The following is a 26541-nucleotide window of genomic DNA, read 5'->3' as shown; positions in this document are numbered from 1 at the left end:
TGCAACTGGCTGGGCGGTGTACAATCTTTGATAAAATTCTTTGACAAGCTGTTGCATACCCTGTTGATCTGTGATCACGTCATTAGCTTCATTGGTTGTTTCTCGGCGGATGCCGGCCATGTATTGTTGTGTGCTTCGTTGTTGATGTAATCTTTTCAAGTATGAGGCTGATTTCTCGCCCTGTTCCCTCCATCGAACGCCGGATTTTAAAGCTGCTATATCTGTGAGCTCCTGTTGTAGTTTATAAATTTTGCCCATCAGCGAAGGTAATTTTTCTGTAAGAACGGACGCAGGTGGTTTGGACCGTAACAGGCGGTTGCGTTGTTTTTCGAGTTGAGTTAGAGTTTTTTGTCGCCAACAAGAGATTTTCCTTCCATACGTTTTGGCTGTTTCTTTTGTAATTTGCTTTATTTGTTCCCACTGGTCTTGAGACGTAATTCGTGAGTCAAACGATTCCACGAGACGCTCTAATCGATGGGTGAGATGTTGTTTGAATTTGTCTTGTCTTAATAAAAATGGGTTCGCCCGAAGCATTCCAGGACCTAGTTCGGATTTGCCTACCCGTAACTGGATGGACAAAATCGAATGGTCAGACCATCGAGGGTCAATTCTTATATTAGCGTTGTCGTAAATACCGTGTCTAAGGCTTTCGCCCAGATAGATATAATCAATGACAGATGTGACGACCGATGTCGGTCCGTGTTGCCGTTGAAAAGTGGGTAGGCTGTCCATATTGTTAAGTATCATACTATTGAAAAAGGATTCGGTAAGCAGTGCTTCCCAAATGTTAGATGTGGCAGAGGTTAAGCCATTTTCACGGAGATGTGAATAGTTAAAGTCTCCTGAAATAATCAATCTGTCTAATTGGATGGTTGTATTCATATTGTGTAGTAATTTAGTCAAGTCAGAAAAGAAAGAACGTCGATTCGGTGGGGATGAAGCGGGTGCATAGAGATTCAGTATATAAACAGGTGTAAAAAACTGTTGAGGATGGGTAACTTTACAAAGCTGGAATCGATGGGATGAATACCATGCTGAAGTATCTAGTAAAGTCAATTGGAACTTTGGGGAAAAAGAGATAATGCCTACATAATCAGTCCAAAAGGCTTGAGTAGGTTGTAATTGTAGTTGTAAGCGATCGGTTATGTTTGAGGAGTAGGTATGCGTTTCTTGTAGACAAAGGATATCAAATTTTTGAAGTTTAAGATATCGTAGATAGTTATGGGTTGAAGTGGAAGTTGAGGATGTGATGGTCTTCACCAAGCCGTTGGCATTCAGTGAAGCGTAGTGACAAGAGATATGTTTTGTCATTATATATATATTGTTTAGGGTAATGTATTATTGATGAGCCTCTTCGGCAGAGGCGTCATCTTGACGTCTATTAATTTCCTTTACTAAAACAGTTAGATCATCATGAAGCCTGCGCAGTGCATTTGCATCTTCGGTTGATAAGTCTTCCACGGCTAACCCGTTGTTCTCCATTTGATGTTCAAGTTGAGCTTCGTCAAACAATTTCCGTTTATATGCGATCATTAATTCATCCAGAGGTATATCTTTCTCTGCGACTAATTGTTCAACTTCCATGTCATCAATATCTTCGTCGGCGTCACTGACGATATCGATATCTGATTCATCCTGAAGGCTCTCAGCTTCAATTGGTTTACTAGGTGATGCGGTTTCAGTACTGGCCGCATGAATAGATTCGGCGATTACGGGAGCGGGAGTAGTCTTTCTTTTCTTAGCTTGCGGATTAATCGTCTTACGAGGGCATTCAAAAGCCCGATGGCCAAGTTGGTGGCAGTTGTAACAGCGGATTCTTGCTTTTGATTTTTCACATTCAAATTTAGTATGACCAGTTTCATGACAATAGCGGCACCACGTGGGCATGTTGTTCCAAGTACAATGGAAGACTTCATCTGTGTTTTGCCACATAACAGTGTGTGCTAATTGAACTATTGTGGAGTCGGTGGGGTTTGTGCTTAGTACAGCGTAACCTGATCCCATGAACAGGCCGGTGGTAGGTTCAGTAACGATGCCTATGTCAACTAAGTCTCCAAACGGTTTAAGGCTTTCTTGTAAACCAGCCAATACTTCGGTGGGGGGCAACATAGGTAAATTCGTGAGAGTGACTTTAGTAATCGTTTTCGTGTCATCGATAGCTTGGCAGGGAAGAATTTGTAGTTTGGCTTTGGGAAACTTGACGCCATTATAAGCGAGATCATTACTGTCTTTCTGGATATATATCTCAAGATATCTGTTACTACCGTCGTTTGCAATGGTGCACCCATATACCTCCGGGTGCTGTTCCTTGACTAATTGCATACACTGAAGTTCGGAGTACTCTTTGAGAACCGGTGAAATAGATAATAACAAAGCCCCGTTGTACGTGAGGACCTATAGACACGTGTTTGAAGGCGACTATAAGTCGTGCCTTCATCAATATCAGGAGCTTCGATGCCTTTATGCATCAGCGAAACACGTTTAGACGCCGTGACCACTTGGGCATAGGAGCATTTAGAATGATTTTTGGGCTTGGAGACCGAGTTGGACTCCGCTGACCAAAAAAAGTGTTGGGAGTTGGGAAGAGCCATTTCACACTACTGACAAGTTTTTGGAATTTGAATTATTGTTTAAACGGTTTATATTTTCGTCTACAACACAGTTGCAACTCATCTAAAATTAAAATACTAATTGTCCAAAAAAAAAGTATTTCATCTAAAATATTAGTTAAAATACTGTAGTTAGTGGTCCACAGTTTAGTCAAATAAAATCCTGCTAAAAAACCACATGAAAAAGTAACAAAAGACTATTTACGTATTCGAGGTCAAATCGGCCAAGTCTTTTGACTCGTTTGACGTTACACTTACAAGATCAATATTTGCACCATGGATACAGTATAGCCCTTTTTCAGACAGAACAATACCTTAAATTTAGTAAAAGGTGTATAAAAGGTGTGTTCAAACAGTAGCAGATAAGAATGAAGGGAATCATCTTAAGCTTGAGTTATATTCATAATTTACGTGTTTACCCCTCGTTACAGATGTACTTTACTAGAAAACATCACCTTAAATATTCTTCAATTGTTTGTGTTTGATCTATTGTCAACTTAGTTTTATTCAAATAGCAAAGATTAACATCTTGATTATATACTGAACTCCATAACGTCCAAGAAACCTGTTATATATCAGTATCAAAAGATACAACCCTATTCTTGCAATACTTACCGTTCCTTTTGCTACTTGGAAACAAGCAAGTGCTGATTTTATGAGCGTGCTGTAAGAACTATTTCTTCATTTGGCAGGACAACTTTGAATTTGAGGAACTTCAGAACGAGCGTTTAGTCGATGATTCTTCCTCCATTAAACGTAGCAAACGCAATATCCGCTACATTTTCTACTATGCAATTCCATAGAGTAGAAGAGCAACGAGATCTTCCCAACAGTTATTAATCTAAAGGAGGCAAATCTGGTTCTTCCAGGGATCTGCAAAATCGAGCGAAAAGATCAACCGTAAAGCTACACTTGTGGCTGATCCTAATTGTAATGACCATCTGCCTCCTCATTGGATACATTTCAGACGCATCATATATGAAACTATCCTATATTCATATTCAGTTGCAGTAGTGTTTTGATCTGCTTTATCTGTTTATATATGTTCTCTGTTTAGTTAATACTATCTGCACTTTACGTTAATAAATCTTATTCTAAGTGTTAATTCTGTTGTAACTTATCTATTCAGAGCATTCTTAACACCATATCTAGTGTCGTTCTGGGCAAGGGTCTTTCAGCGTACTCAATAGATCACTGCCATTACACTAATATTGTTTTAGCTTTATTTGATACATTTGACCTGAAGCTCATATGTATGCAATCGAACACACCGCTTACCAAACGGGAACGAAGATATGAACAGTACTAATATTCAAGATCAAAGTCTTATTTCAATATTTCGTTGAACGTTGTGAGTGATTTACTCCTTGCAAATATATTACCATCGTGCCTCAAATACGACAGAATCTCCATCGACTATGTGTTCACAAAGGGTGTTTTAAGGATAACAAATCTTAAATCGTAATGGTAACCTTTTTTATGGAAAGCAATTTATTCAATTGAGTTCCCTAGTATTACAGTTTCATTGTAAAACCCCTTTTATTCGTTGACCCTGGCAAAGCTCTGCCCCCTGTTGATAATTCCTATGCGCAAGAAAAATACAATAATCTCTAATCATAATAATCAGGGAGAAAGAATAAAAATGAATGCGTATTTGCACTAGTTTATGTGCACTAGTTTTCGAGGGGGGGGGGCTCGAATTATTACCAAAAGTCAAAGGACTAAACCCCTTCACTCCAAGGTGTGCATGTAAAGTGCAAATAACAAAAACCTAAATAGTTTGAGTTTGAATTTTTACAATGATAAGTTTTCGACATGAGTAACAAGATGGAGCAGCACTTGTTCTTCCATCTTTAGAAGCTAGAGCTTGCCTGAGGAGGACACATAGGAATTTTTTACTGAAGGATTTATGAAGGCAAATTTATTCCTAGCTCTACTCAATTCTGAATCCTTGGAGGCTATCCTTGCCTTGACCACTCCACTCCACTGCGGTGACCTATTTTGGTTGTTTCTTTGGAATTGGTAGTTTTCAGATTGAAATTGCTTCTAAAAGCAAGATGGTTAGATGAAGCTAGAGCTTGCCTGAAAGGGGACACATAGGAATTTTTTACTGAAGGATTTATGAAGGCAAATTTATTCCTAGCTCTACTCAATTCTGAATCCTTGGAGGCTATCCTTTGCCTTGACCACTCCACTCCATTGCGGTGACTTATTTTGGTTGTTTCTTTGGAATTGGTAGTTTTCAGATTGAAATTGCTTCTCAAATGCAAGATGAATGAATGAAGCTGTCTGAAAGGGAAGTGTGTATGTTCTCACTATTCAAGATAGAAGCAGCGGATATCGACTTATCAACGTTAAACACTTTTTTTATTTAGGGTTTGCTGATGCTTTCAAGAGGCAAGGAATTCCTCAGAGTATATCACAGCTATACCCATTGCCCAACATACCATAGTCCACCTGTTTATGGAATAAAGTTGTGAGATTCAAGGCAAAGAATGAACTTACAAGAAGGTGGCGCAACCTTTATTGTTATTATTACTCATTAACAAGGAATTTTTTCTATTACCTTACTTGCCATAAACTCTTTGATCTTGAAGAAAAGCTCCAATTTGCTATAGTTACGTGTATAAACTTTGATGGTTTTGTATGGAATGCTTGTACCCCTATGCATTTATATGATTACGAACGCGTTCGATATATATTATTCTTTGATTTGGTCTTTTACTTATAATCTGTGCTGCTCAATAAAAAAAAAAAAGAAATGTGCAACAAGCCCAGCCCCTCACAATTGTACGTCGGTTAACGACGGTCAAGAGTAAACATACGGCTATATATTGAGCATTGCATAGCAAGCATGTCATGCTTTTCCTTAATTCTAGCATGGAGTTATATTGAATAGGCACTTTATTTCTGAAATTATCGGATCGATTACAAGAGTGCTGTACAAAAGTTCTCAAATGATGCGCAGGAATTTGTTTGCATGTTTCTGCAATCCGTGTCTTGGTACCTTCCAGCACCAGAAAGAGTCTAGTCAGCTGGTTCCTTTTTTTTTTTTTTTTTTTTTTTTTTTTTTGTTTGTTGTTGTTGTTGTTACAAAACCCTGTGCTTGCTTGGCAATATTAAACAATAAGCCTCCCTCACAGCATCAGTCTCCCGCGCCAATATACAATTGCACTTTAATGACAGTTCGATAATGGATACAGTGATAATTACAGCCATACAAAATACGTGAGTAATCAGTTTCAAAAAAAGATAATGAATCACTACCCGCAAATGTTTAAAAAAGAGCAACATATCAATTATAATACGTCTGACCATTTGACTTTTAAATATAAAACAATGAGAAGAAGTCAAGAATAAGCATTGACTTATAAGTGTGTTTAGTCATCATTCTCCTGTCAAATGCTTATTCTCTACTAATAACTTTACTTGTTCAACCGCTTCTTTGTATCTTTGGATATTTGCCACAGAAAAGAAATCATTGAATGGCAGCAAGAAGTAATGGATGCACTAAAAACTCTAGTTTGGTTCGCACGGATAATGTTTGGATATTATGATCGCAAGGACCTAATTCAAGCATATCTAGCATCATTATGAAAGCAGTGGCATTATCCTTTGAACGAATTTCTAGTTGAAGGGTATTCAATTATCACTGTCGTAGCTACAGCTCGTCATTAGCCTTATTGCTATCCTTTCTTAAATGAAGAGTGGAGTATACCAGAAAAGAAAGAAAACCCAGAAACAGCAGAATGACTATATATCACACTTAATTTTTTGCCGACATATATATTTTCAACCAGCAATTTTAAGTTGGCCAAAGTACAGCATTACCAATGCGATGTTGAAGTGACTGATCAGAAACTAAGGGTTGTTGAGGATTCTTTCGAAGGGTAACGAGATACACATCTTGTGTTTGCTTTGCATACAATCATAGCAGGCTGACCGCAATTTTATCTTTTCTTCACGACTTTTTAAACTGAGGGAGATCATTTACAAGAATGTCCATATCAATAAAGGAGGTATTGTAACACTAGCTATTCTCTACTAATATGCAACATATAAGCTCTTCTTGACAATAAATACTAAATTGTTACCAGTCATTAACCACAGGTACGAAAAATTCTGAAATTTGAAATATTTCGTCCAATTGAATATGCACGCAGATTTATCCTAATTTAACCTCTTTGATGAAAAAAAAAAGAAATCAAAATCATACTTGCATTTCCAGGCTTCATCCAAAGTATTACCCTACACCAACCAACATGCCGAATACAGCACCCAATTCTCCACTTAATGCCACCATCATCAACATTCATTCACCCAGTGAAGACACAATGCATTCAAATGATCGATTGTCGGTGAGACGACAATCCAACTCCACGATACAACAATATAATATAAAGTTGTCCCCTAAAGCAGAAGAGTATCGAAAAATGATTCACCATATTGTGGGCAAGTTATACAGAAGAAAAAGGCCGCCCTCATCGTTAGTCTATTTGAGCAGTCTTTGTCGTGGAGAGAAAACAGAAGAACAGTTTGACAATGATGACACAATAGATCTGCTGTTTCAACTGCGATCGGCACTATTCGTATGCCACAAGGCTGGGCTAAGCATACCCGTTCTTTTAGGGTAACTTGACATAAAATGTAAATAACGCTTGCTGTGAGTATGAAAGAAACAGTAATAGTTATCTCTTCTAATATCTGTCAAATAGAGAACGTACACCAACATCTTCCCCAGTCTCATCCAAAGCCAATTCATCCACTCCTTCACCTCGTTTTGGCAGCCCGTCCCACGCTGTCGACAGTATCCAGACAATGTTATCGAAAGCAGAAAAGAAAACTACAGAATTTGATATTGTATTGAGTGTTCTAAGTGATATCTTATTGAATGACAGTCGATTCAAAACACCTAATCCCAGACCATCACGCCCTTCGTATTCCATGCAGTCAGTTTTGGTTGACATTGGCAACCTACTCATTCAGATAGGTCATGATTCGAGCACTTTATACCATGTAGGAACAGAGTTTTTACCAGCCTTTGAGACATTCTCCGAAGGACAAATGCTAGGCAAACTGCTCGCGATGTATTTGGATAACTTGCTACCGAAACTCATGTATTTGAAAGACAATCCGAGCTCCTACACAAGCAATAGACAAGATCATCAAGAAGTTGACAGACAAGGTATAGAGTAACGAAAAAGACATTTATAGCGGACAGCATGTTATTGATAGATGAAAAATTATTTGATTTTAGAGGAAGCACAGAAAAAGCCCAAGGCGGAACATAATACACCAACCATCAATATTCACAATTCACAGACGGATGAAGTCAAAAGTATTTCATCAAAAATGGCTCATCTTACCATTGATACGCGACCCAACATCGTGAACGCAGCCAGCCCATTGTCGCCCTATTCTCCCGGTGGGCACAGTAGTGTGAGCAGCTTGCAATATTTTCGATTGGACAGCCATCATGCCTATGCTCTCTTCACCCCGCTGCTGGCTTTCATGATTGAGAATCTAGATCCTTACTTGGCTTTAAAGTCAGACACACACGGCTTGAAGGATGATTTTTCGAAACATTCATATACCCATTACACACACTCTATATACAACTTTCATCGTGCCATTTCGTATTTGACGATATGTAAGCCTGATTTCTATATAGACCTTTTGGATATCATCGCGCAAGGCACATCAGAGATGAGGTTCAGAGCATGTCAAATCTTGTTTCACTATTATCCTATCAGTTTGGGCCATGCAGTCGTAGCAGATACGGTGCCTTTTTTGAGCGTACAGGAAGAAATTGTCATTTTGGACAAACACTATCAAGATCAAGAATTCGAAGAGCAACAGCAACACCACTACCAGCAGCAGCAGCAGCACACCAGTTACTCTCCTTACCACTATCATCCTCTCCATTACCGCCAACACTATCCACAGCATTATCGCCACAACCACTACCCACCGACTGATCATTATTCACCGCTTCTGTCAAAAGGACACAAGATGAGCGACAGACACTCTTCAAAAGAAAATTTGCAACAAGACGAACATACGTGGTACCCGCACATGTTTGATACCATCACCGCTCCTGAAAAGCAATCTTCCGAAACAGCGGATACCCATCGTCTTAATAAAGCCAGTCTGAATACAGACCCTACTTTTGTCTACAATAATATGAGCGAACCTTTCTGTAAAGAATGCTTCAAGCGAATGGAAGGCTTTGGCTTTCGTTGTCACCAATGCCATGCCAATGTACACTACCATTGTTACAATGATACAGTGCTGATAGATTTAAGTGATCAGAATATCATGTCTTATATTAAAGCAGGTGGTATCCAGAAAGTGGTTACCCCGCTTTTTTCAAGAATACCCGTCTCCCTAAGATCCAAAAATCGTCTTTTTGATCACGGTGCTCGCCATGGGAGCGTAAAGACGAATTCAGTCGAGGTGGCGCTGCTCGGACACTTATTTCAGCTTGTGAATACAAGCACTCTCTTACTCTGCGCTGGCTGCAGTTTGCCTTTGTGGGGCCTGTGTCATCAAGCTTACCGCTGTTCTGAATGCAATCGCTTCGTTCATCCTCATTGCTTGGCGTACGCCGAGGAGACAGGCTACTTTGCCAAAAACAGCCATTTTCAAACGTGTACACCCTTTCAGCCGTTGTTGGAAAGCGAGATACAAATCACGACAGCCGCCTTGTCGGAAAGCTTGGTAGAGTACTATGGGGACGCGCTGTTGCTCGATAAGCTGACGTTGGAAAAGAAAACTGCGGACGAGGTAGGTGTGCTGCTGAATATCTTTCAACTGCAAGAGTCCATTCTCCATTACGGTGTGGCTGCTGGTTGCTTATCTATTGTCAATGCATCAGAAAAAGATCCACTTATTTCCTCTGCCACCACTGAGCAATACCTACAAGAGGGCGGCTGCTCCAGCAGCGGTGATGCTTGTCATGGCGAGATTTCCTTTTGTCCAGTGCTCGCTGACGCTATCCAACGCTGCAAAGACTACCTAAAGTCGGGTCAATGTCAACCTTCAGTGTTCTACAAGGATTTTACTGGAACAGAGGATGCTGAAGATGGCTATTTTCTGAACCGCGAAAATTACTTATCTCACTTGACGTCGTTGATGAAATGTTTGACGGATGCATCCCATCCTGCAAACTCACAAGCGTCTACGGGAGGAACGTCCCCAAGAGCAGCAGCAGCAGCAGATAAACCTTCTTTGTCCAGCGGTGACGCACGAGGATTTTTACAAGTCACCATGCCGCCTTTGGGTGGTGGCAGTCCCAGTGGTGGTCCTAGTATGTGGGATATGGACGACGATCAAGGGGATGAAAACCAAGCACCGAACGAATCTTTAGAGAGGTCTATGCTGTTCTCGTGGATGATGACCGTCTTGGGATTCAAAAGCGAAAAAGCAACGGAAATCTTATTACAGCACATGCGCAATCTTGGCACTTTGGAACGTTTCGATGGCTCCCCTATGCTTTTCCAACCTGCCAGGCTGGAAAATACGGCCGCTCTTTCTGAAGACATGGAGACAGTGCAGTGTATTTTTCCCGTGCCCTACGCTGTGGATGACTCGCCTCAATTCGAAGCTGTTCTATCCTCGATCAGCGCCTGTTTACAAGATTTTGACTTATCAATGAACGAATGTGGATTGTTGCTTCTCGTTCGTCGTTGTTGGCCAAGCGCATCGATGTCTCCCGTTTTACAGGAGCGATTGATGCATACGATTGTATCGTGGATTTTCATCGAAGACACACAGTTGTTGATGCTTCACGCTGAGTACACGTCTACCATGAAACATCATTCTGTATCACGCGGCAAAAATGACAACCGATGGACTCAAGCGGCCGTCTTTTCGAAACTGAGGGGTGGTGTGTTGCACGGAGCTACTGCTGCTGATCGCTATAAAAGACAAAGTAACCTTCACCCTACAGCAGGCATCAGTAGCGGTTTTAGTAGTCTGTATGTCACAACGCGTGCTGCATTACGAGATCGTTACGTTATGCAGTGGATGGCTGCTATACATGATATGGACAAACACTTTTACAGTGAAACACTTTTCACCATTGTAGACAACATTGTTGACAACGAACTGGAAGATGCTACACTTTTCAATGAGGAAAACAGCGCAGATGTGATCAAGGTGAGTGGTACCCTTATTCTCGGATAACAGCCATAAGTTGATCGAAAACCCTCTTTAGCAAAATGTGATAGATAAATACGATAGGTTTATTGGCCTGATTCTGAAACTCAAATCAAATGGATTAACATTCACAGCCCTTCCTTCCATCTTGCAAAAATGGTTCGACACCTCGTATGAGGCTTTCAATAGCTTGAACATTCTACAGGTAAAAGCCATGGATGTATAGCTCTAACATAATGATAGGACAGAGTTGACACCCTCTTTAGGAAAAAACACCTGTGGATATACGTAGTTTAGCAAAATTCTGTGCTTATAAAGCTCTCATACAAAAGGTCAGCCCCAAATCAAATAGTTCGTTGGCAGACGTAGCGAATCCTATTGATATCATTATGGTACAATTCGAGAAAAGTGACTCATTGAGTATTGTCCGTGGTATACGCTGGTTATCTCTTTTGACACATTCAGGGTGAGTTTGGTTAGTTTTTACGTTGAAATAGAGAGATGACGTTACTGAATGTCATTGTTTTCTTTACACAGAACGGGGATTCCCTCTAAACACTTGGCACACATGGCAAGACTGATGGTTGCTGCGCAATCACCCTTGGATCTCATAGCTGAATTTGTCAAAATGATGTGGTTTCAAGTCGTAAATTTGATGAACGTAGTCACTCCACGAAGCACAGTCATCGATGTCGTAAGTTATTTGAATGAAACGGCATTGATGACTGTGAAAGAAAGCAACGAAAACCAGAATTTATCGGACGAAAGCCTGTTGACCGCCCAAAAATTTGTGAAATACTCTGCGGCATTAACCTGCTATGCTTTTGGCTGTCCTTTGAAGCATGTGTTTGACATGGGTATTGTTCCTTTAGTAGTGAATCAAAGTGGCAACACGATGTAAGTGACCACGAGATGCTTGGAAAGGAAAGGCGAGATAGGAAATCTAATGTACTTTCACCTATGCATCGTAGACAGAGCAAGCGATATACACAGCCTATGGAAAACACACCTATGATTCAGGTGGATGACTCAATACCTTTATTCCAATCCCTATTGAGCTATTTGCAGTTTGACCAAATTAACGTTCGTGAGGAGGTGATCAAAATGTTTTACGCTTTGTTTCAGTGGGGTGCCATTTCCAATAAGGACGCATTCATGTCAAAGTGTATGAAAAAGTTGATCCCAACGTAAGAGTAACTTTATCCGTTATTGCTAGGGGGGGGGGTTTCAGTTATGACTAACATTTCTTCATCTTTAAGTATATGGGAGCTGCTGACTCCAACGTACGACTATATGAGTAATGTCAATTTATCTCTGCTAATGCATTTAATTCGAGTCGATGTCAGGTACTTTCAAGCCTGCGTATTTAAAATCTTTGAAGATACAAACTGGGAAGTCAGGTACAAAGCTTTTCTATCTTTTAAAATGTTATACAACATCCTTTGCTGACCCGTCCCTTTCAAGGTATCAAGGTCTTGATCATTTGTTTGGTTTATTTACAAAGATGGATGCAGACTTTCAAACGGAATGGCTAGGCCAACTTTCCCATTTAGGCCCTGTTTTCAGTTACTTTATTGGTTGTTTATGGGATAAAGAGGAATACGTCCGATCCAAAGCATTTGCGATGGTGCGTGCGTTTGGCACGCTTCACCTACGTTCCGCATTTCGGTGTTGGGAAGCGTACTTTTTGACAGCGACTGATAGGCAAAAAATGCCGCTGCTCAGTCTCATGATCCGTCTCAATGCCCTGTTTCCTGACTGGCAAGTACTGCAATGGGAATCGATCTTGGACGCGTTAGATACAGATGACGTTGCCCAAACGGAGGCGGGTTCTCTTTTGAATGCTGAAAACAGGATGGCAGAAGAAGACGAAGACTCACAGAAAGCTCACGCCAACAATGTCAAAGTGCTACTGTTGACGTTGGCTTTGCAAATGCTAAGCAATCATACGACGATTGGCATTCCAGAAATATCACGTTTGAAGTTTGCGCTTGTACGGCATATGGGGTTTGAAGATTGTTACCTGTCGATGGAGGGTGAAGAGATGACCGTTGATTTTGGCCCTTTACGGTATAACCCCAACGACGCAACGCAAGCAGCTATTATGATGGCATGCTCGAGAGGGTTGAAAAAAATCATGGATAGTTTTGCACCTTTAGCCGCGGAAAAGGTAGCTTCGATGGCCACGGATTATCTTGATCAAGAGAGGGTGAATTTAGCGGAAAACGATAGTCCTGGCGTGCACTTTATCGATGTGGTTCTAAAGATGGTGAGCTCTGATGTGGATCTCACCTCACTGGGTCACCTGACATTAAAGACATGGTTAGAGATTGTATTGATTGTCGTCTATAAGGTAACATGTTTCTTTCTCTCCCTTTCAACCACCCGATCTATTTTACTCACTTTTTTTGCGTGATAGCACGATATTTTGGAACGAGAATACGAACAGAGTGTTGTGAGTTGCATCAAGGCCATCATAGGGTTGCTCACAGAGGACATTAGTGAGGAAAGCAAGCTGCTTATTCTCGAGATTCTCAAATGCTTGTTGCGGCGGTCGGATCATTTGACGGCGATGGTCCTCTCAAAGCAAATCTTGACGTTGGGCAAGCTCATGACCAAGCTGGGAGGGGGTGCGCGGACGTCTGATCCTGTGTACTTGAAAGCAAAAGAGTTTCTCAAAAGTGCCTTCTTACGGTTCGCGATTGCTGGTTTATTCGTGCTCATGTTTAAGAATCAAAGCGTATCGGACAGGTCCAAGAACGAAGTGGATCTCTTTTTTGTTTTACGCACCGTCATTGAACCCGACGATATCATTCCTGATGAGGATGAAGGAGGAGGAGGTAGTAGCGGTGGGCAAGGTGAAGTGATTTATCTCCGTGACCAGCCCCTGCGGGATGTGTTGGATAAACTCATGAAGCAGCCCATGGACCGCAAAGCGTTTTCGACTGTTTTACACAACACCAGCTGTTATGTGGAACGCGTGCATTCCCACTCGTATAGCGAAGGCATCTTGGCGGATTATGCGAGCTTTCTTCATCTACTGGTGAAGCACACGAGCGATTGGCGGCGGAGCGATTGGGACATCAACCCTGTGTTGACCATGTCGGCGATTTTATTAAAGGAACATCCCTACCAACATGCGCTACTGATACCGTCGATACAACATGTGTTTAAGCATGGTTTACTCCATTGCACGCTTCAACCGGGCGCGGTCGTCCAACTGATGACGGCTTATAGCGCTCTCGTGTCGATACCGGGTGTTCAGCCCAACAATGTTTTTGTCGACATGATAGTGGACGAACTGAAAAACGCGCTTTCTGCGGCCTCCTCTCGACTGAACAAGGATACCTTTGTGCTGCTTTTAGAGCTCGTGGTCTGGGACGCAACGCCGGCCGGCAGCCAATGGTATACTGAGATGGAAGCGACGCTGTTGGGCGAGGCAGGCTACCGACATCAGCACAGCGCGTACTTTGAAAACAAGCTATTGCACTTGCTACCCTCGTTGGTGACCTACAATAAGCGGCCATCGCTGAGTAAACAGTTTACAAAAAAGGATTTCAAGGGCTATCGCTGTGTGGCAAGGTTGATCATGACCCTGTGTGTCAAGGATCCAAAATTGATGGTGATCATCTTTAGCTATTTGAAGGTAAAGCATCGATTCGGATAAAAAGGCTGGCTTGCATTTTTTGATCAACCTTCTTTTGTATACGATAGCTCGATGAAAGTACAGAATGCTTACGTTTTCTCAACTGGTTCATTTTAACGATTCTCAAAGAAGGAGCGGATACATTGGTGATTGACTTGCTCGCGTATGAAGCAGTCATGATACAGTTGCTGACGCAAACGATCAAGTCGATCGATATCGATTTCCATGCACCGGACCTAGGATTCCCTTACAGTGCGACCAGCGAGAAATTGCTGCTGTGGTTCTTGTTGATCAAGACGTATACACTTTTGAAACTTAAAGCATCGCATTTACCTACCAAGAAGGGCGGTGCGAGCTCTGTGCAATGGAATACCCATTTGTTTTGGACCTCTTTATGGCCAGCTCTTCGCGAACTGTTGGAATCGATCGATATCTCGACTTTATTTATGGTAAGGACTTTTCTTTTTTTTTTTTTTTTTTTTGATGATAGGATAACGTAGTTGGAAACGCGTACCAACCCATGTTTTTTTTTTTTGGGTAGACGGCCAATGTAGGTTTATCGGTATGGAACATGATGTTGTCTTTGCTACAATTTTTATTTGCTTGTCGAAGTGAAATGGTGATGATGTACGCTTATGAATGGAGTCATTGGTTGGAAAATTTGGATGAAAAGGTAAGAAAAAGAGACAGCCCCATCACCACCACCTAAAGAGCCCTCCAGCCCGTCACTCAAAAAGTCTTTTCTCTTTGTTTAGTTGACGTTCAATGATACAGCGTTGCATCAACATCCAGAGGCCATTGATCATGATATATCGCTCAATCAATTCAGAAAGCAAGTCAAAAAGCTCCTCGCCATGTTTACGATGCCGCCGGTGGAAGTACCTGCGGCGAGAATGATCCATCAATTGTTCCTGGAACTTCGTGATGCTATGCGTTTATTGCAGAACGACAGTCATGTATCTGAAATAAACGAACGTATCGTGTAATTATCATCATCCAATAAAAAAATTTCGCCCTTGATCAAGAGAGATCAGGGAACAAAAAAAAAAAAAAAAAGCGGGCATAAAAAAAAAAAAACGAGTTTTTCAATTGTTGTATTCTTTCGCTTTTCTCCACACGCGCGCACGTACCCTTTTTTTTTTTTGATTTCTATGGTAAAATGGCGTCGATATCTATTTAAAAAAAAAAAGGCTTGTCTTTGTCTCACGACTCTTTATTAGACGAGTTGGCGTACTGTGAATAAAGGCGTGATAGATAGTTCGGATGATGCTACTGAACTCCAGGTAAGAACCTACGGTATTTTCTTGAGAGGGTCGGTTGGCTCAGTCTGTAAGTCTCTCTCTTTTTGTAGATTGAACAACTTTTGCTGAAATATAAACAAGCGTTACAAATACATTTAAAAGGAGACAGAGAACAAGCGAAACAACATTACGAGTCGTTATTAGCCAACAAATTAATTGAACCCAAACAGAAAGAGGTAGGCTGTTGCACCCTAGAGACGGCATGACGACGGGCTAACATGGTTTTCCGCTTCCCCTTCAAAGACAGTGGACGACAAGGATACATGGCATGAGGATGAAGGACCGACATTGACGACGTTACGATATCTTGTGCTTAAAAATTATGCCAGTCTATTGCAAGATGAGTTTAAAGACGATCGAACGAATGGAGCGTTGGCAGAAAGTGCGATTCAGAGATATTTACAAGCTTTAAAAGTAGACGCGAGCGATCAGGCGGTGTGGTATGCAGCGGGATATTTATGTCAGCAAACCAAAAAGTGGCGCTTGGCACGGTTGGCTTATGAACATGGCATTTGTCCAGCGTTTGTCGAATCCATAGCGAAAAACAACAGCAGCAAGCAGCCTGTGTCGATGACGGAGAAAGTGAACCAAGTGATTAAAAAGGGAGAATTATCACCTATGCAATGGAAGTGTCTTCAGGGGCTTTGTGAGGTAGGTGGATGGAGGGTGGATCCGATGCTATAGTGTATGCTAATGTCTTTCTTCAAGGTGTTGTACGAGTTGGGCGATGACACTTTAAGCGCCTTTTATACGGACATTGTGACGGAGGCCTATCCCGGTTGGCAAAAAGGAGACAGAAAGGAGAAAGAGGAGATGACGACGGAGGTAGACGATTCAGGCGGGGAGCCGATTGTGATTGAGTTAAAAGAGGCTACGTGGAATGCTCTATTGACGGGATTGTTGGAAGAGGCATGTAAAAACAAGGATGGACGTCCCATCGATACAGAGGAGAGCAACCACCGACGACGACCCACAGACCACTTGTTGAACACGACCTTTTATAGCCGCCCTGTTTTTATTTCATTGGACGAGACAAAAGCAGGCAAGGCGGAAGAGTCGGGTGAAGGATTATCGGAAAAGAAAAAAAGCAGCCATAGTGCACAGGACAATGGACGACCGTCTCTTGAGGAGGAAACCACTGTGAGCGATCGTGTCATGGCAGAAGCAGGCCATAGTGTTGCTGGTCAAGAGGACGAAGAAACAGCAGGAAAAAAGCGAAAAAGAAGCAAGGAAGAAGAGGAAGAAAAGAAAGAGACAGGTGATGATAACGGCGAAGAGGAAGAAGCAGAAGAGAAAAGAACCTCTCTAAGGTAACCCAAGGGTTGTGTGTTGTATTTCTTATCAGGTTTATTGAATACGCAACCCACCCCCCTCTTTTTTTTTAACATTAGAACGTTTAAGCGTAAAAAAGAAAAAATCGCGAATGAAGAAACGTCTCGCAAGAAGATGATGGAAGAAGAAAAGGAATTTCTCAACAAAGTGCAAGCGTACTATGACAAGATGAAGGACATGGGATTACTTTTGCCTGTGGAGGCATCGTTTATTGATGCAGGTGAAAGCTTTCCGGCTTTTTGGCATTGGTTTGATCACAAAGTATCCGAGTTGGACAGTGGTTATTGCTGGGATATCCAGTCTCAATCGAATCTAGTGTAAGTGGACGGGGAAGGGAAGAATTATTTTTTTTTTTCCTTGTAAAGCAATGCTAACGCATAGGCCTCTTGAGATAGGCTTACGGAGGGTAGTAGAAAGCCATTGCTATTGACACCGAGTACGACCTGGGACAACGAGGGTAGCCATAGCGACCGTCATGCTATTCCATTGCCTGTCCAACAGTTGAACGAAAATAACTCTGGCATCACGGATGCGTTATGTCAGTGTATTTTAAGCTTTGTAAAGCAAGACAAGGAGATAGAATCACGTCAGCCCCTATCGGACACGTTATTAGGCCTTTTGACAGATACCATTACCTTGTTGGAAGTCAACCTCATCCAGAAACTCTCTTCTTGGTCGCCAAAGGAAAAATTAAAAGTAAGCACCCGCCCGCCGGTGGTTTGTTCTAAAAAAGAGAAATCTTGCCTCACCTGTCTGCCCCCTTTTATTTAGATGGCAGTGAGAATGGCTGAATATATGGTGGATCGATTGATACGAAACACGATGCAACTCGAGGAAGAGAAAAGGTTACGGTCGAGTACGACGACTGTTCATGGTGGTAGTAGTAGTAGTAGTAGTCAACGAAAGAAAACGTCGTGGGCCGCTCGACGCAAACGACAAGAGGAATTGACAGAGCAAACCGACGTATGGAGCAGTGTTGTCGATCAATACCTCTGTTCAGAGAGACTGTCCGCGATGAACGGCGACCACGATAACGAGGGTGTTTGCCGCCAAATGTATCTACGTTATTGTATCGTCAAAGCCAAACGAGCAGAATGTCACTATGCTATTGAGGACGCGTACCATTGGTATGTTCAAGCCATGTCATGGATGGACAAGTGGACGACACTTGCTCGAGGAGAGATCCATGGGCAAAGGTAAATGAGGGAGTGTTTTGTTTTTTTTGTTTTTTTTTTTCTTGTATTTTTCCCATTCATCCTCCTTTCCGCCCCCCGGTATAGCATGTATGACGCAAAGATGTGTCAAGAGGGTCTTGAGAAAAAGTTGGCGCTTCTTCAGGTGGTCCGTTTATATAGAGAGGCAGAAAAAAAGATGAAAGAGGGCGATGAGAAAGGGGCGATTGAGGTGCTCGAAGAGGTGGTGGTACCGCTGCTAGAAGAAAAAGAACTAGGAGCGACAGACGAGACGCTTCAGATGGTGAGCATGCTCAGTGAAGCGTATAAAAAGACGGGTCGTGTCAAGGAAGCGTGGAGGTGCAGCACGTTTGTGTTTTGTCATTTAATGCAGCAGTTGCTTTTGTACGGCAACCAGCCTCTTTCGATCGAACAGCGGTTCAACAAAGAAAGGAACAAGGCGTTTTTCCAGTATGTGAGCAAGATCAATGATAGTTTGGATACCTTTCTCCTGATCCAGCAGCAAACAAAAGAAGCGCAAGGTAAAAAAGGTGTGTTTTTTTTATGAAAGGAGGCAGTTTCGGATGCTGACTTGTTTTTTTACGCGACATGATAGATTATTTGGATGGAACGCATCCAACGTTGTTTGCTCAGCTCGCGTGTTTGTTACGCATGACGGTTTACTACTTGTTCCGCCATCCTGATTTTATACCGTTGGTCAATAATTTTACTGAACCGGATGTACCACAGCATCGACCGTCGAAAACAAGCAAAGGCAACGTGTTTAACCAAGTGATTGTCAAGGCGTGGGTGTGCCAGTCGTCTTTGGTGCAAACCAAAGTGCGACAACAGATGCAGCAGCAGCAGCAGCAACAGGATGTAGGAATGCATGCTATTTTATCGTTGGGAGCAGAAGTGATGCAAGAACTTCATGACGAGCTTGGAGAAAGAGAAATTTGTGATGCATCGAATGGCATCTATTTACAACACCTGTTAGAGACGCTGGTCAAAGTAGATGATAAGCGATTTAGAAGAGATATCTATCAATGCTATCATTGTCTTTATGGTGTCCATCTTGCTGTAAGTGTTTTTTTTTTTTGCTTTTGCCTCTCCTTTTTTTTGAGAAACCCCCTGTGGGTATTGAACCCGTTGTTGTTTTGTCTTGCTTTAGGCGGAAACGGATGCCATTGAAGAGCACCATTGTAGTCATTTAAAGATGGATCAAAAAGCAGCGGCACCGCTGTTTGGTTTGATTGTAGAGGCAGCGGTACAGAAATTGAAGAGTGGACAGCTGTTGAAAGCGGATTTAAAAGATGTGGTGGATACGGTTTCTGAGCATTTTGAAGAGCTCAGTCCCAAGGGTCATCCTTGGATCAAGCAAAATGCGGATAGGATAGAGGCTTATCTCAAGAGAGGGATCCGATTTCATTCGTCTTTTGACCAAGTCAAACGTACTGCCATCCTTCCCACCGTGGAGATTTGTCCTGAAAAAACCCATACCTCCCGTAAGTAGAGCCACGCTATAGCATGAAGGTGGGTTGAGGGGCCTCATTTTTATTTTATTTTTTTTCGTCTTTGCTCTCTTGAAAGCTGTCTTTTTTAGAATATGTTGGATCCGAGGCAAGACACTTCGCATACAGATTACCAATCGATTAAAGGGTAGCGCTACGGACAAGAATATGAACGATTTAGAGATGGCTGTGCAACAATTCAAGGTAATTCTCAATAGGAGGTTTCCGACGCTGGAGATGCTTGCTCACTCTCTTTCTTGTAGTATCATCTCATGTTGAACCCCAATGATGCAGATGGTTGGCATGAATTAGCGGCCTGTTATCAATTGTTGGCGGAAGAAGAGTTGAATTGGAGTGCTTCCAATATTGCGATCCGTAAAAACTATATCAGTGAGATTCAAAGGGTAAAAGAAGAGGCCACTGGGGAGGGGGGAGGGGTCAAAGGAGAAGCAGATCGATGTCTCAACCCTTTTGCTTGGTTTTTTTTTTTTTTTTTCCGGTGTAGATGTCCTTTCATGCTTATATTAGAGGTTTCTATCTGGATGCACTTCCGTCTCAAGACGCGGTCAAATATGGTTTGTATCTTCAATTTGGTCATTTATTGTATTCGATGGCGTCACCGCCGATGCAGATGGCGGCATTTGAGCACCAGGACACTATCACGGTCATGGATGCAACGGGTGCTGTCAGCGCCTCTCCTCACACGCCTCCGAAACCCAAGTCTATCTATAAACTGGCTTTTCTCATGTATAGCCATGCACTCAAATATCCTGCTTTGGATGAATGGAGGTAACATAAGCAAGCCACTCCACCCCCACTTTGGATTATTTTTTTTTGCTCACCGCCCCTCCCCCCGATTCTTTTCATTATTTGCAAGGTCAAGTTATATGGCGGGCAAATGTCTTGTCAAACTCGAACGACCCCCTCAAGTAAGAAAATATGGGGCCAATGATGGAGCCCCAGACGATGAGACTCACCTTTTTTTTCTGCCTCCGTAGGAAGCCCTGGTGTATTATTTACAAGCGATTAAAAAAGCCAAACCAAAGAAAAAGGAGAAACGAGAACCTATTGTAGAACCTGTCTATTTGTTTTATTCCACGTTACTGAAGCAATTGTTCAAACAGCAAATGAGTCCAGAGTGTGTGAGGGAATGGATTGCCCAAGAAAAAAAAGTGTCCTTTTGCACGCCCAAGCCAGTCGAATCTGCAGCTGCAGCTGCAGCTGCTGCGACGACGACAGAGGTGGAAAAGGAGAGCGAGAGGGCAGTGTATGATATGATTTTGCAGCGATTGAATGATATTCGAGCGTTTGATACAAAAGGCTGGCATCATCGACCCTTGTATAGAGTAAGAAACCCAACATCTCGCATCATTATCGTTTTTTTTTAAATTCCAACAAAAAAAATCAATAGATTGCTTGGATGTACGATCAAGTCTATCATGATAGTGAAAAAGCCAAGACAGAACTGATGAAGCTGTTCATTTTCAAAGAAAAGGTGCGAAATTACATTAGCATTTGGAAGACAAGTTTTGAGCTGTAAGTAGTCTACGACCAAGCCGTCAAAGAAAAAGAGAGATTCCTAATACAAGCTTTTGTCTATAGACCAGGAAAACATTACGTCTACAATACCAAATATACCCTGTTTTTAATTCGTGTGTGCAAAGAAGCGCGTGATATCCAAACACTCAAACAACTTTATCGTAAAGTGAGACGTGCTCAAAGTATCCTTATCAATGAAGTCCATGTCTTTTACAAGGCCTGTATAGCTTATTTAGATGTAAGCAATGGATTCTCAATTTTTCTTGGCGAGATAGAGTTTATGATACGCGTCTCCCCCCCCCAAAAAAAAAAAGCCAAAAAACAATGGCCTGTGTGTTTGACCCCAATTTTTTTTTTTTCATTAGGTGCTTGATCAACACTTGTCAGAGACGTATGATGCACCTCAGATACTCCAAAGGATGCAAGCATCCACCTTATCCAAAGAAGAGTTTGAAAAGAGACTGAGGACAGAGAAAGAAAAGTGGAAGGAAGAGCAAAGCAGCAGTAGCATCCAAGGTCTAAAAAAAGATTTGCAGGATTTGGCTGATTTACAACGACAAATGCAAGGTTATCTCACTGGGCAAGAAGGGACTTTTGCGCACGAGCGATGGCAAACGACGATTCAGTGGGTGTATGGCGCCATGGTGAAGGAAGGTTCCCCTTCTTTGTTACAACCATTATCCTCTTCCGACCCTTCCCTTGAGACAGTCGTCACTGACTTGAGTGATGTCCTCTTTCAGGAAGCCAAAACATTTATGCAAGAATTACCTTTAACGTAAAGAAAAAAAAAGTGGAAAGCATTACCATAGAAACGCTATAAATAGGAACGTTTGCAATGAATTAGTCAACAAGGAACGAAAAGGGTGTTTTTTTCCTTTTTTAAAAGCCAAGGTCACCTAAAAGAAATATCTTTCACCAAAGATAAAGGCATTGACGTGTGCTGGATAAAATAAGGTTTTCTTTTTTCTTTTTTTTTGCAACAGAAAAGAATAAACTTTGATCTACCCAAAAAGGAGGTACAGATGAATGCATAACAAAAAAAAAAGGGTTTCTTTTGAGGAAAAAAAAAAAAAAAAAAAAAATCGATAAGCCAATCCCCTTTGCCTTTATTTCATTTTTTATCCTGCATGCTCCTCACTTAAAATGAGGAATGAATGGGCTTCTCCGTGATGTAGGAAGCGATACTAACATGACACCCTATTGTATTTTTGAAATAAAGAAAAAGAAATTTTTTGAGTTGAAATGGGGCTTTTTTTCCCGTTTTTTTGAACTGACCCACTCAAGAGGTTGGCATTTCTAATTTTGGTAGTTTCTTTTGAGCAAAAAGAGTAGGAGCTATAAAAAGTAAACAAATTTCCTCTTTTTGAGCTGTCCGCGCTTTCCCTTGCCCTTGCCTCCCCGCCCCCACCCCCCAAATGATATTCTATTTTTGGGATACTTTGGTTAATTGTTTATGGAACTTGAAAAAAGTCGCGCGTTTCTTTGTATGCATACAATCCATGTCCTTCCAAGCTGAATCCAATTCAGTTCGATGCACCAATAAATGCTCTTTACTTATTGCATGATGACTGAAAGGTTAAAAATAGGTGTTTTCCCGTACGCGAAAGAGAAAGAGAGAGAGAGAGATGTGTAGAGACATGTTCCTTCTATGGAGTAACCCACCGCGCTTTTTTTTACAATGACGGCAAAACCAAATGCGTAAAGAAGGGTACCATTCTGTTCAAGAGACTTGTACTGTTTTTCATGCAAGGCATTTCTCTTTTTTCTTGAAGAATGGAAAAAAAAGGTCCACAGAAAAAAGGAAAGAGGGCCTTTTTTTCTTTTCTAAATCTCAATGGGATGCAGCTGCTCAAGTAGGAGGGCCAGCATAGTAAATGCATCCCAAAAATGAAAAAAGTTTTTTGCACTCCCCCCAATTTTGAAACACTACGACGCATGGACCACCCTTCTGAACTCTGGGTTTTTTTAGGCATCTGTCTTTTTTTGGAAATAAAAAAGGGACATATAAAAAAAGCTTGTTTAAATCCACCAGTTTTTTGTTTTTTTTTATTTTGTTTGTTTAGCTTTTCTTTTTAGTTCAAATTGAAATTATTTTCTTTAACAAGATCTTTTTCTTTATGATGAAATTCTCACTCTTTACTCTGGCCACTCTGTTACTGGCCACGGCTGAAGCTGGCCAGGTGACCTTCAATGTCATTTCACCGGGCGCTACAACAGTCCAAGTCAAAGTCAATGGCAAAACAACCTCCTTGGAAGCGCCTTACAACAATGTACCTTTCTACACGGGTAAAGTCGATGTCGGTTCAGAGACTTCTTATCGATACATTGCGGATGATAAAGCAGAAGAATTCACGCGTCAGTTGACGTCTGGCAAAGAAGAGACGTACAACGAGTTTTTTGGACGCCCTGTCACTTATGCTCAATTGCCTAAACTTCCTCGTCCCTTGGATAACGGAAAGCAATGGAGGCGCGATGACAAGAACGTCGACCTGTTTGATTCCAATTACATTCCTTCCATCTTTGTCAACGGACAGTCTCGAGATATTCCCAAAATGATTAGAAATGTGTCGAAAAAGAAGTTCCCCGTGGATCTCACGTTCATTGGTAAAGATTGGGTCAAGACGTTCCATAATGTGACCTGGGGTATCAGTGGTGCAGGCAAGTCTCAGAATCCTGCCAAACAATCCTGGCGTTGGCAATTATCGCCTGGTGACACTTTCCAGGCTCGCACTCAATTCAAGATCCGTAACATGGAAGAAGATCCCACACAAATCCGTGAAAAACTTTATGCCGACATTCTTCACGCCATGGGAACGTATGCCAACCGAGCCAACATGGTACGTTATTATATCAATGGAGAAGGATATGGCACCTTTAATCTACTCGATGATGTCAAGGACTATTCTTATATCAGCGCCATGTTTTACAACGGCCATCCTCCTGCTGAGATGGGTCCTTTGTTCGATGGCTCCACCGGTGCCAGCTTTGAATGTCTCAACGACCCTTATGATTATGGTTCTTGGAAGCCTGCCAAAGGTTCACCTCAAGGCTCAGACGCGATTCATCAAATCACCACCGCTCTCCAACAACTTCATGTTGAGGATGCCTCCGCCATCCAACGTTTCCAACGGATGTTTGATGTCGACCAATTCCTCCGTTTCATGGTCGTTGAATACCTCACCGCCGATTGGGACGGTTACTGGCAAATGCAAACCAACGATGGCGCTTACAGAGATGACGCTCACAACGGCACATGGTACTATATCGGCCAAGATTTCGACGGTACCTTTGGCGTCAACTTGGCGGTCGATGTGCTCAATTGGTCTTACAAGGACTATCCCAAAAAGTTCCCTCGTGCCGTCATGATCAACAAGCTCTTGGAGAACCCTGATATCACTCACACCTTTGAAACCTATTTAAAAGACACTGTACAGCAACTTTTCAACAATCATACCCTCGGTCCCTACATCACAGCCTACCATGACTTTATTGCCCCCGACCTTCAATGGGACCGCTCGATTCAACAAAGATCGCCTGGTATCAATTACGGTTGGACTTTTGATCAGACCTATGACAATTTGTTTGAGGAAGTCGTCGCTCCTAATAAGAATGGTGGTGGTGCTGCTTATGGTCTTACGGAATGGATTGATAAAAAGTCCAAGGTGGCTGCCAAAGATCTCCACTTTTCTTTATAATTCCCCTTTATTTAATTTACTCACTGTACACTGTGCGCGCCCTCACATTGCTAGTTTGTTTAATTATATCATGACTATCGAATACCCCCTCCCCTTCTTTTATTGTTGTTGTTCTTTTTGGGTTCCTCTCTTTTATTATTTCTGATTTTAGAAAAAAAAATAAAACCTTTAACCTATTGTTGTTTTTTATCTCGAAAAGGGGACTTGTTCTTTTTTTTTTTTTTGAACGAACCGGAACCTATTCCGGACCGTCGAGTGCATATTTCTATTGTCTTACAATGATAAAAACAACTCCGATATGGAGGGAAAAAGGGTCCCTTTTACCCCTTTTTTTTTGGTTTTTTTTTCCAACCCACTTTCATTCCAAGATATAACCAATCAACACACCGCTCTTATCCATGGCACCCTCTGCAGCGCAGGCTATCTACATTGATTCGACCGAATAGGCGCTTCATCCATGACATACGACGCGTCATGGAAGAGGGTTGTCAAGGAAACGTAAACGTTGGGGGGGGGGAGAGAACAAGGTTTTTTCTTGGGTTCAATGAAAAAGCTGACCCCACACGGACATTGTCGCTTTTTAGAGAGAGAAGAAATGCCTAATAAAGTCGATTCCAATTTATACTTAGTCAGGCTTTGTCAACGGCGGAAACAAGGGCCAACAGGGTGCCTATTTCGAAAAGGACGGTTTCCTTCTCCGTCTATATATACACACACACACACACACACACACTATACTGCGAAAAAAGCTTGGCATTCAACCAAGCTGTTCTTTGACTCGTCTTTTTTGCGTGGTTTCATGACCTTTGGACAAACTTTTTCTTTTCTAAAATTAAAAATACTTTTTGCCAGTAGGAAGGGTATTGGGCTTTGGGGGTCATTTCACATAGCGATGAGATCATCCTTCCCAGCTTTAAAAAGCAGAAAAGGAAAACCCTCCCTCCCACTCACTGACAACAATCTGGAACACGACGTTCCTATCCGAATGTTAAAGTTATACTATATCCGTCTGTCGCTCAAGAAAGAGACAAGTGTTCATCAACGTGCTCTTTCATCATGATTATATCATTGCGAGTGCGTTGGGTAGAGTCATGATGCATACTCCTATCGTACCCTTGTGCCTGAATACATTTCCATCCTTTTTGTTTCATAGCATCCGAAAGTAGTAGATAAGGCTTATTCTCCTATACGTTGTGTTTCAATGCAAAAAAAAAAAAAAAAAAAAAAAAAAAAAAAAAAAAAGAAAAACCGACTCCAGGCCATAGCACCTATAGATTTTGTTTAAACTATAGCTCATCTGCGTACTGTGCCTCTGAGATTACCCTGTCATAGGCCTTCATTAGGTAGCAAATCAATACAAAACATAGGCTAGACAGCTTTGCTACCGTAAAAGAATACTCTATAGAGTAACCGTCCATTATATATCCTAAACATCTTTTATGAGGAAGCTCACTCCATCATCACGTATTCTCTATCCTTTTCCTCACAGTACATTCTAATGACATACAACTTGTCTACAACATCTCCTATGATGCTCTAGTTCATCTTTACCCTGATCACACACCACTACGGCTCG

General features: G+C 41.8%; 6 protein-coding genes across 6 annotated transcripts; all 6 read left to right on the top strand.

The window, feature by feature from the left end:
* Window positions 1-6871: 6871 nt before the first annotated feature.
* BDF20DRAFT_908514 (uncharacterized protein) lies at window positions 6872-11670 on the top strand (the record flags this gene model as incomplete). Its single annotated transcript, XM_053083487.1, has 6 exons — window positions 6872-7198; window positions 7449-7794; window positions 7867-8502; window positions 8662-10769; window positions 11036-11235; window positions 11307-11670. 6 exons carry the CDS (start codon window positions 6872-6874, stop codon window positions 11668-11670), a joined length of 3981 nt encoding a protein of 1326 aa, XP_052930783.1.
* Window positions 11671-12089: 419 nt separating this feature from the next.
* On the top strand, window positions 12090-15401 carry BDF20DRAFT_928786 (uncharacterized protein; the record flags this gene model as incomplete). Its single annotated transcript, XM_053084728.1, has 5 exons — window positions 12090-12169; window positions 12234-13122; window positions 13189-14391; window positions 14484-14864; window positions 15171-15401. 5 exons carry the CDS (start codon window positions 12090-12092, stop codon window positions 15399-15401), a joined length of 2784 nt encoding a protein of 927 aa, XP_052930782.1.
* Window positions 15402-17557: 2156 nt separating this feature from the next.
* Window positions 17558-19112, top strand: BDF20DRAFT_243409 (uncharacterized protein). The gene is made up of 3 exons (XM_053074990.1): window positions 17558-17744; window positions 17820-18244; window positions 18329-19112. The coding sequence occupies exons 2-3, from the start codon at window positions 17820-17822 to the stop codon at window positions 18786-18788; spliced, it is 885 nt and encodes a 294-aa protein (XP_052930781.1). The 5' UTR covers window positions 17558-17744; the 3' UTR covers window positions 18789-19112.
* Window positions 18835-22352, top strand: BDF20DRAFT_901944 (uncharacterized protein; the record flags this gene model as incomplete). The annotated part of the gene is made up of 10 exons (XM_053082840.1): window positions 18835-19300; window positions 19392-19725; window positions 19811-19935; window positions 19995-20135; window positions 20237-20520; window positions 20609-20660; window positions 20730-21077; window positions 21143-21267; window positions 21334-21508; window positions 21636-22352. Coding segments are annotated over exons 1-10 (2401 nt in total), but the record flags the coding sequence as incomplete, so codon positions are not given.
* Window positions 22353-23293: 941 nt separating this feature from the next.
* Window positions 23294-25208, top strand: BDF20DRAFT_901940 (coth protein-domain-containing protein). The gene has a single exon (XM_053082839.1). It carries the CDS (start codon window positions 23388-23390, stop codon window positions 24963-24965), a length of 1578 nt encoding a protein of 525 aa, XP_052930779.1. The 5' UTR covers window positions 23294-23387; the 3' UTR covers window positions 24966-25208.
* Window positions 25086-26139, top strand: BDF20DRAFT_243502 (uncharacterized protein). Its single transcript, XM_053074992.1, has 2 exons — window positions 25086-26039; window positions 26119-26139. Exon 1 carries the CDS (start codon window positions 25510-25512, stop codon window positions 26023-26025), a length of 516 nt encoding a protein of 171 aa, XP_052930778.1. The 5' UTR covers window positions 25086-25509; the 3' UTR covers window positions 26026-26039; window positions 26119-26139.
* The last annotated feature ends 402 nt before the right edge of the window (window positions 26140-26541 follow it).

The sequence above is a fragment of the Mycotypha africana genome (genome assembly GCF_025528875.1).
Source record: "Mycotypha africana strain NRRL 2978 chromosome Unknown BDF20scaffold_18, whole genome shotgun sequence".
In the NCBI taxonomy this organism is placed as follows: Eukaryota; Fungi; Mucoromycota; class Mucoromycetes; order Mucorales; family Mycotyphaceae; genus Mycotypha; species Mycotypha africana.
The sequence above is the reverse complement of the archived record's forward strand: the minus strand, read 5'-3'. Positions and strand labels throughout refer to the sequence as shown.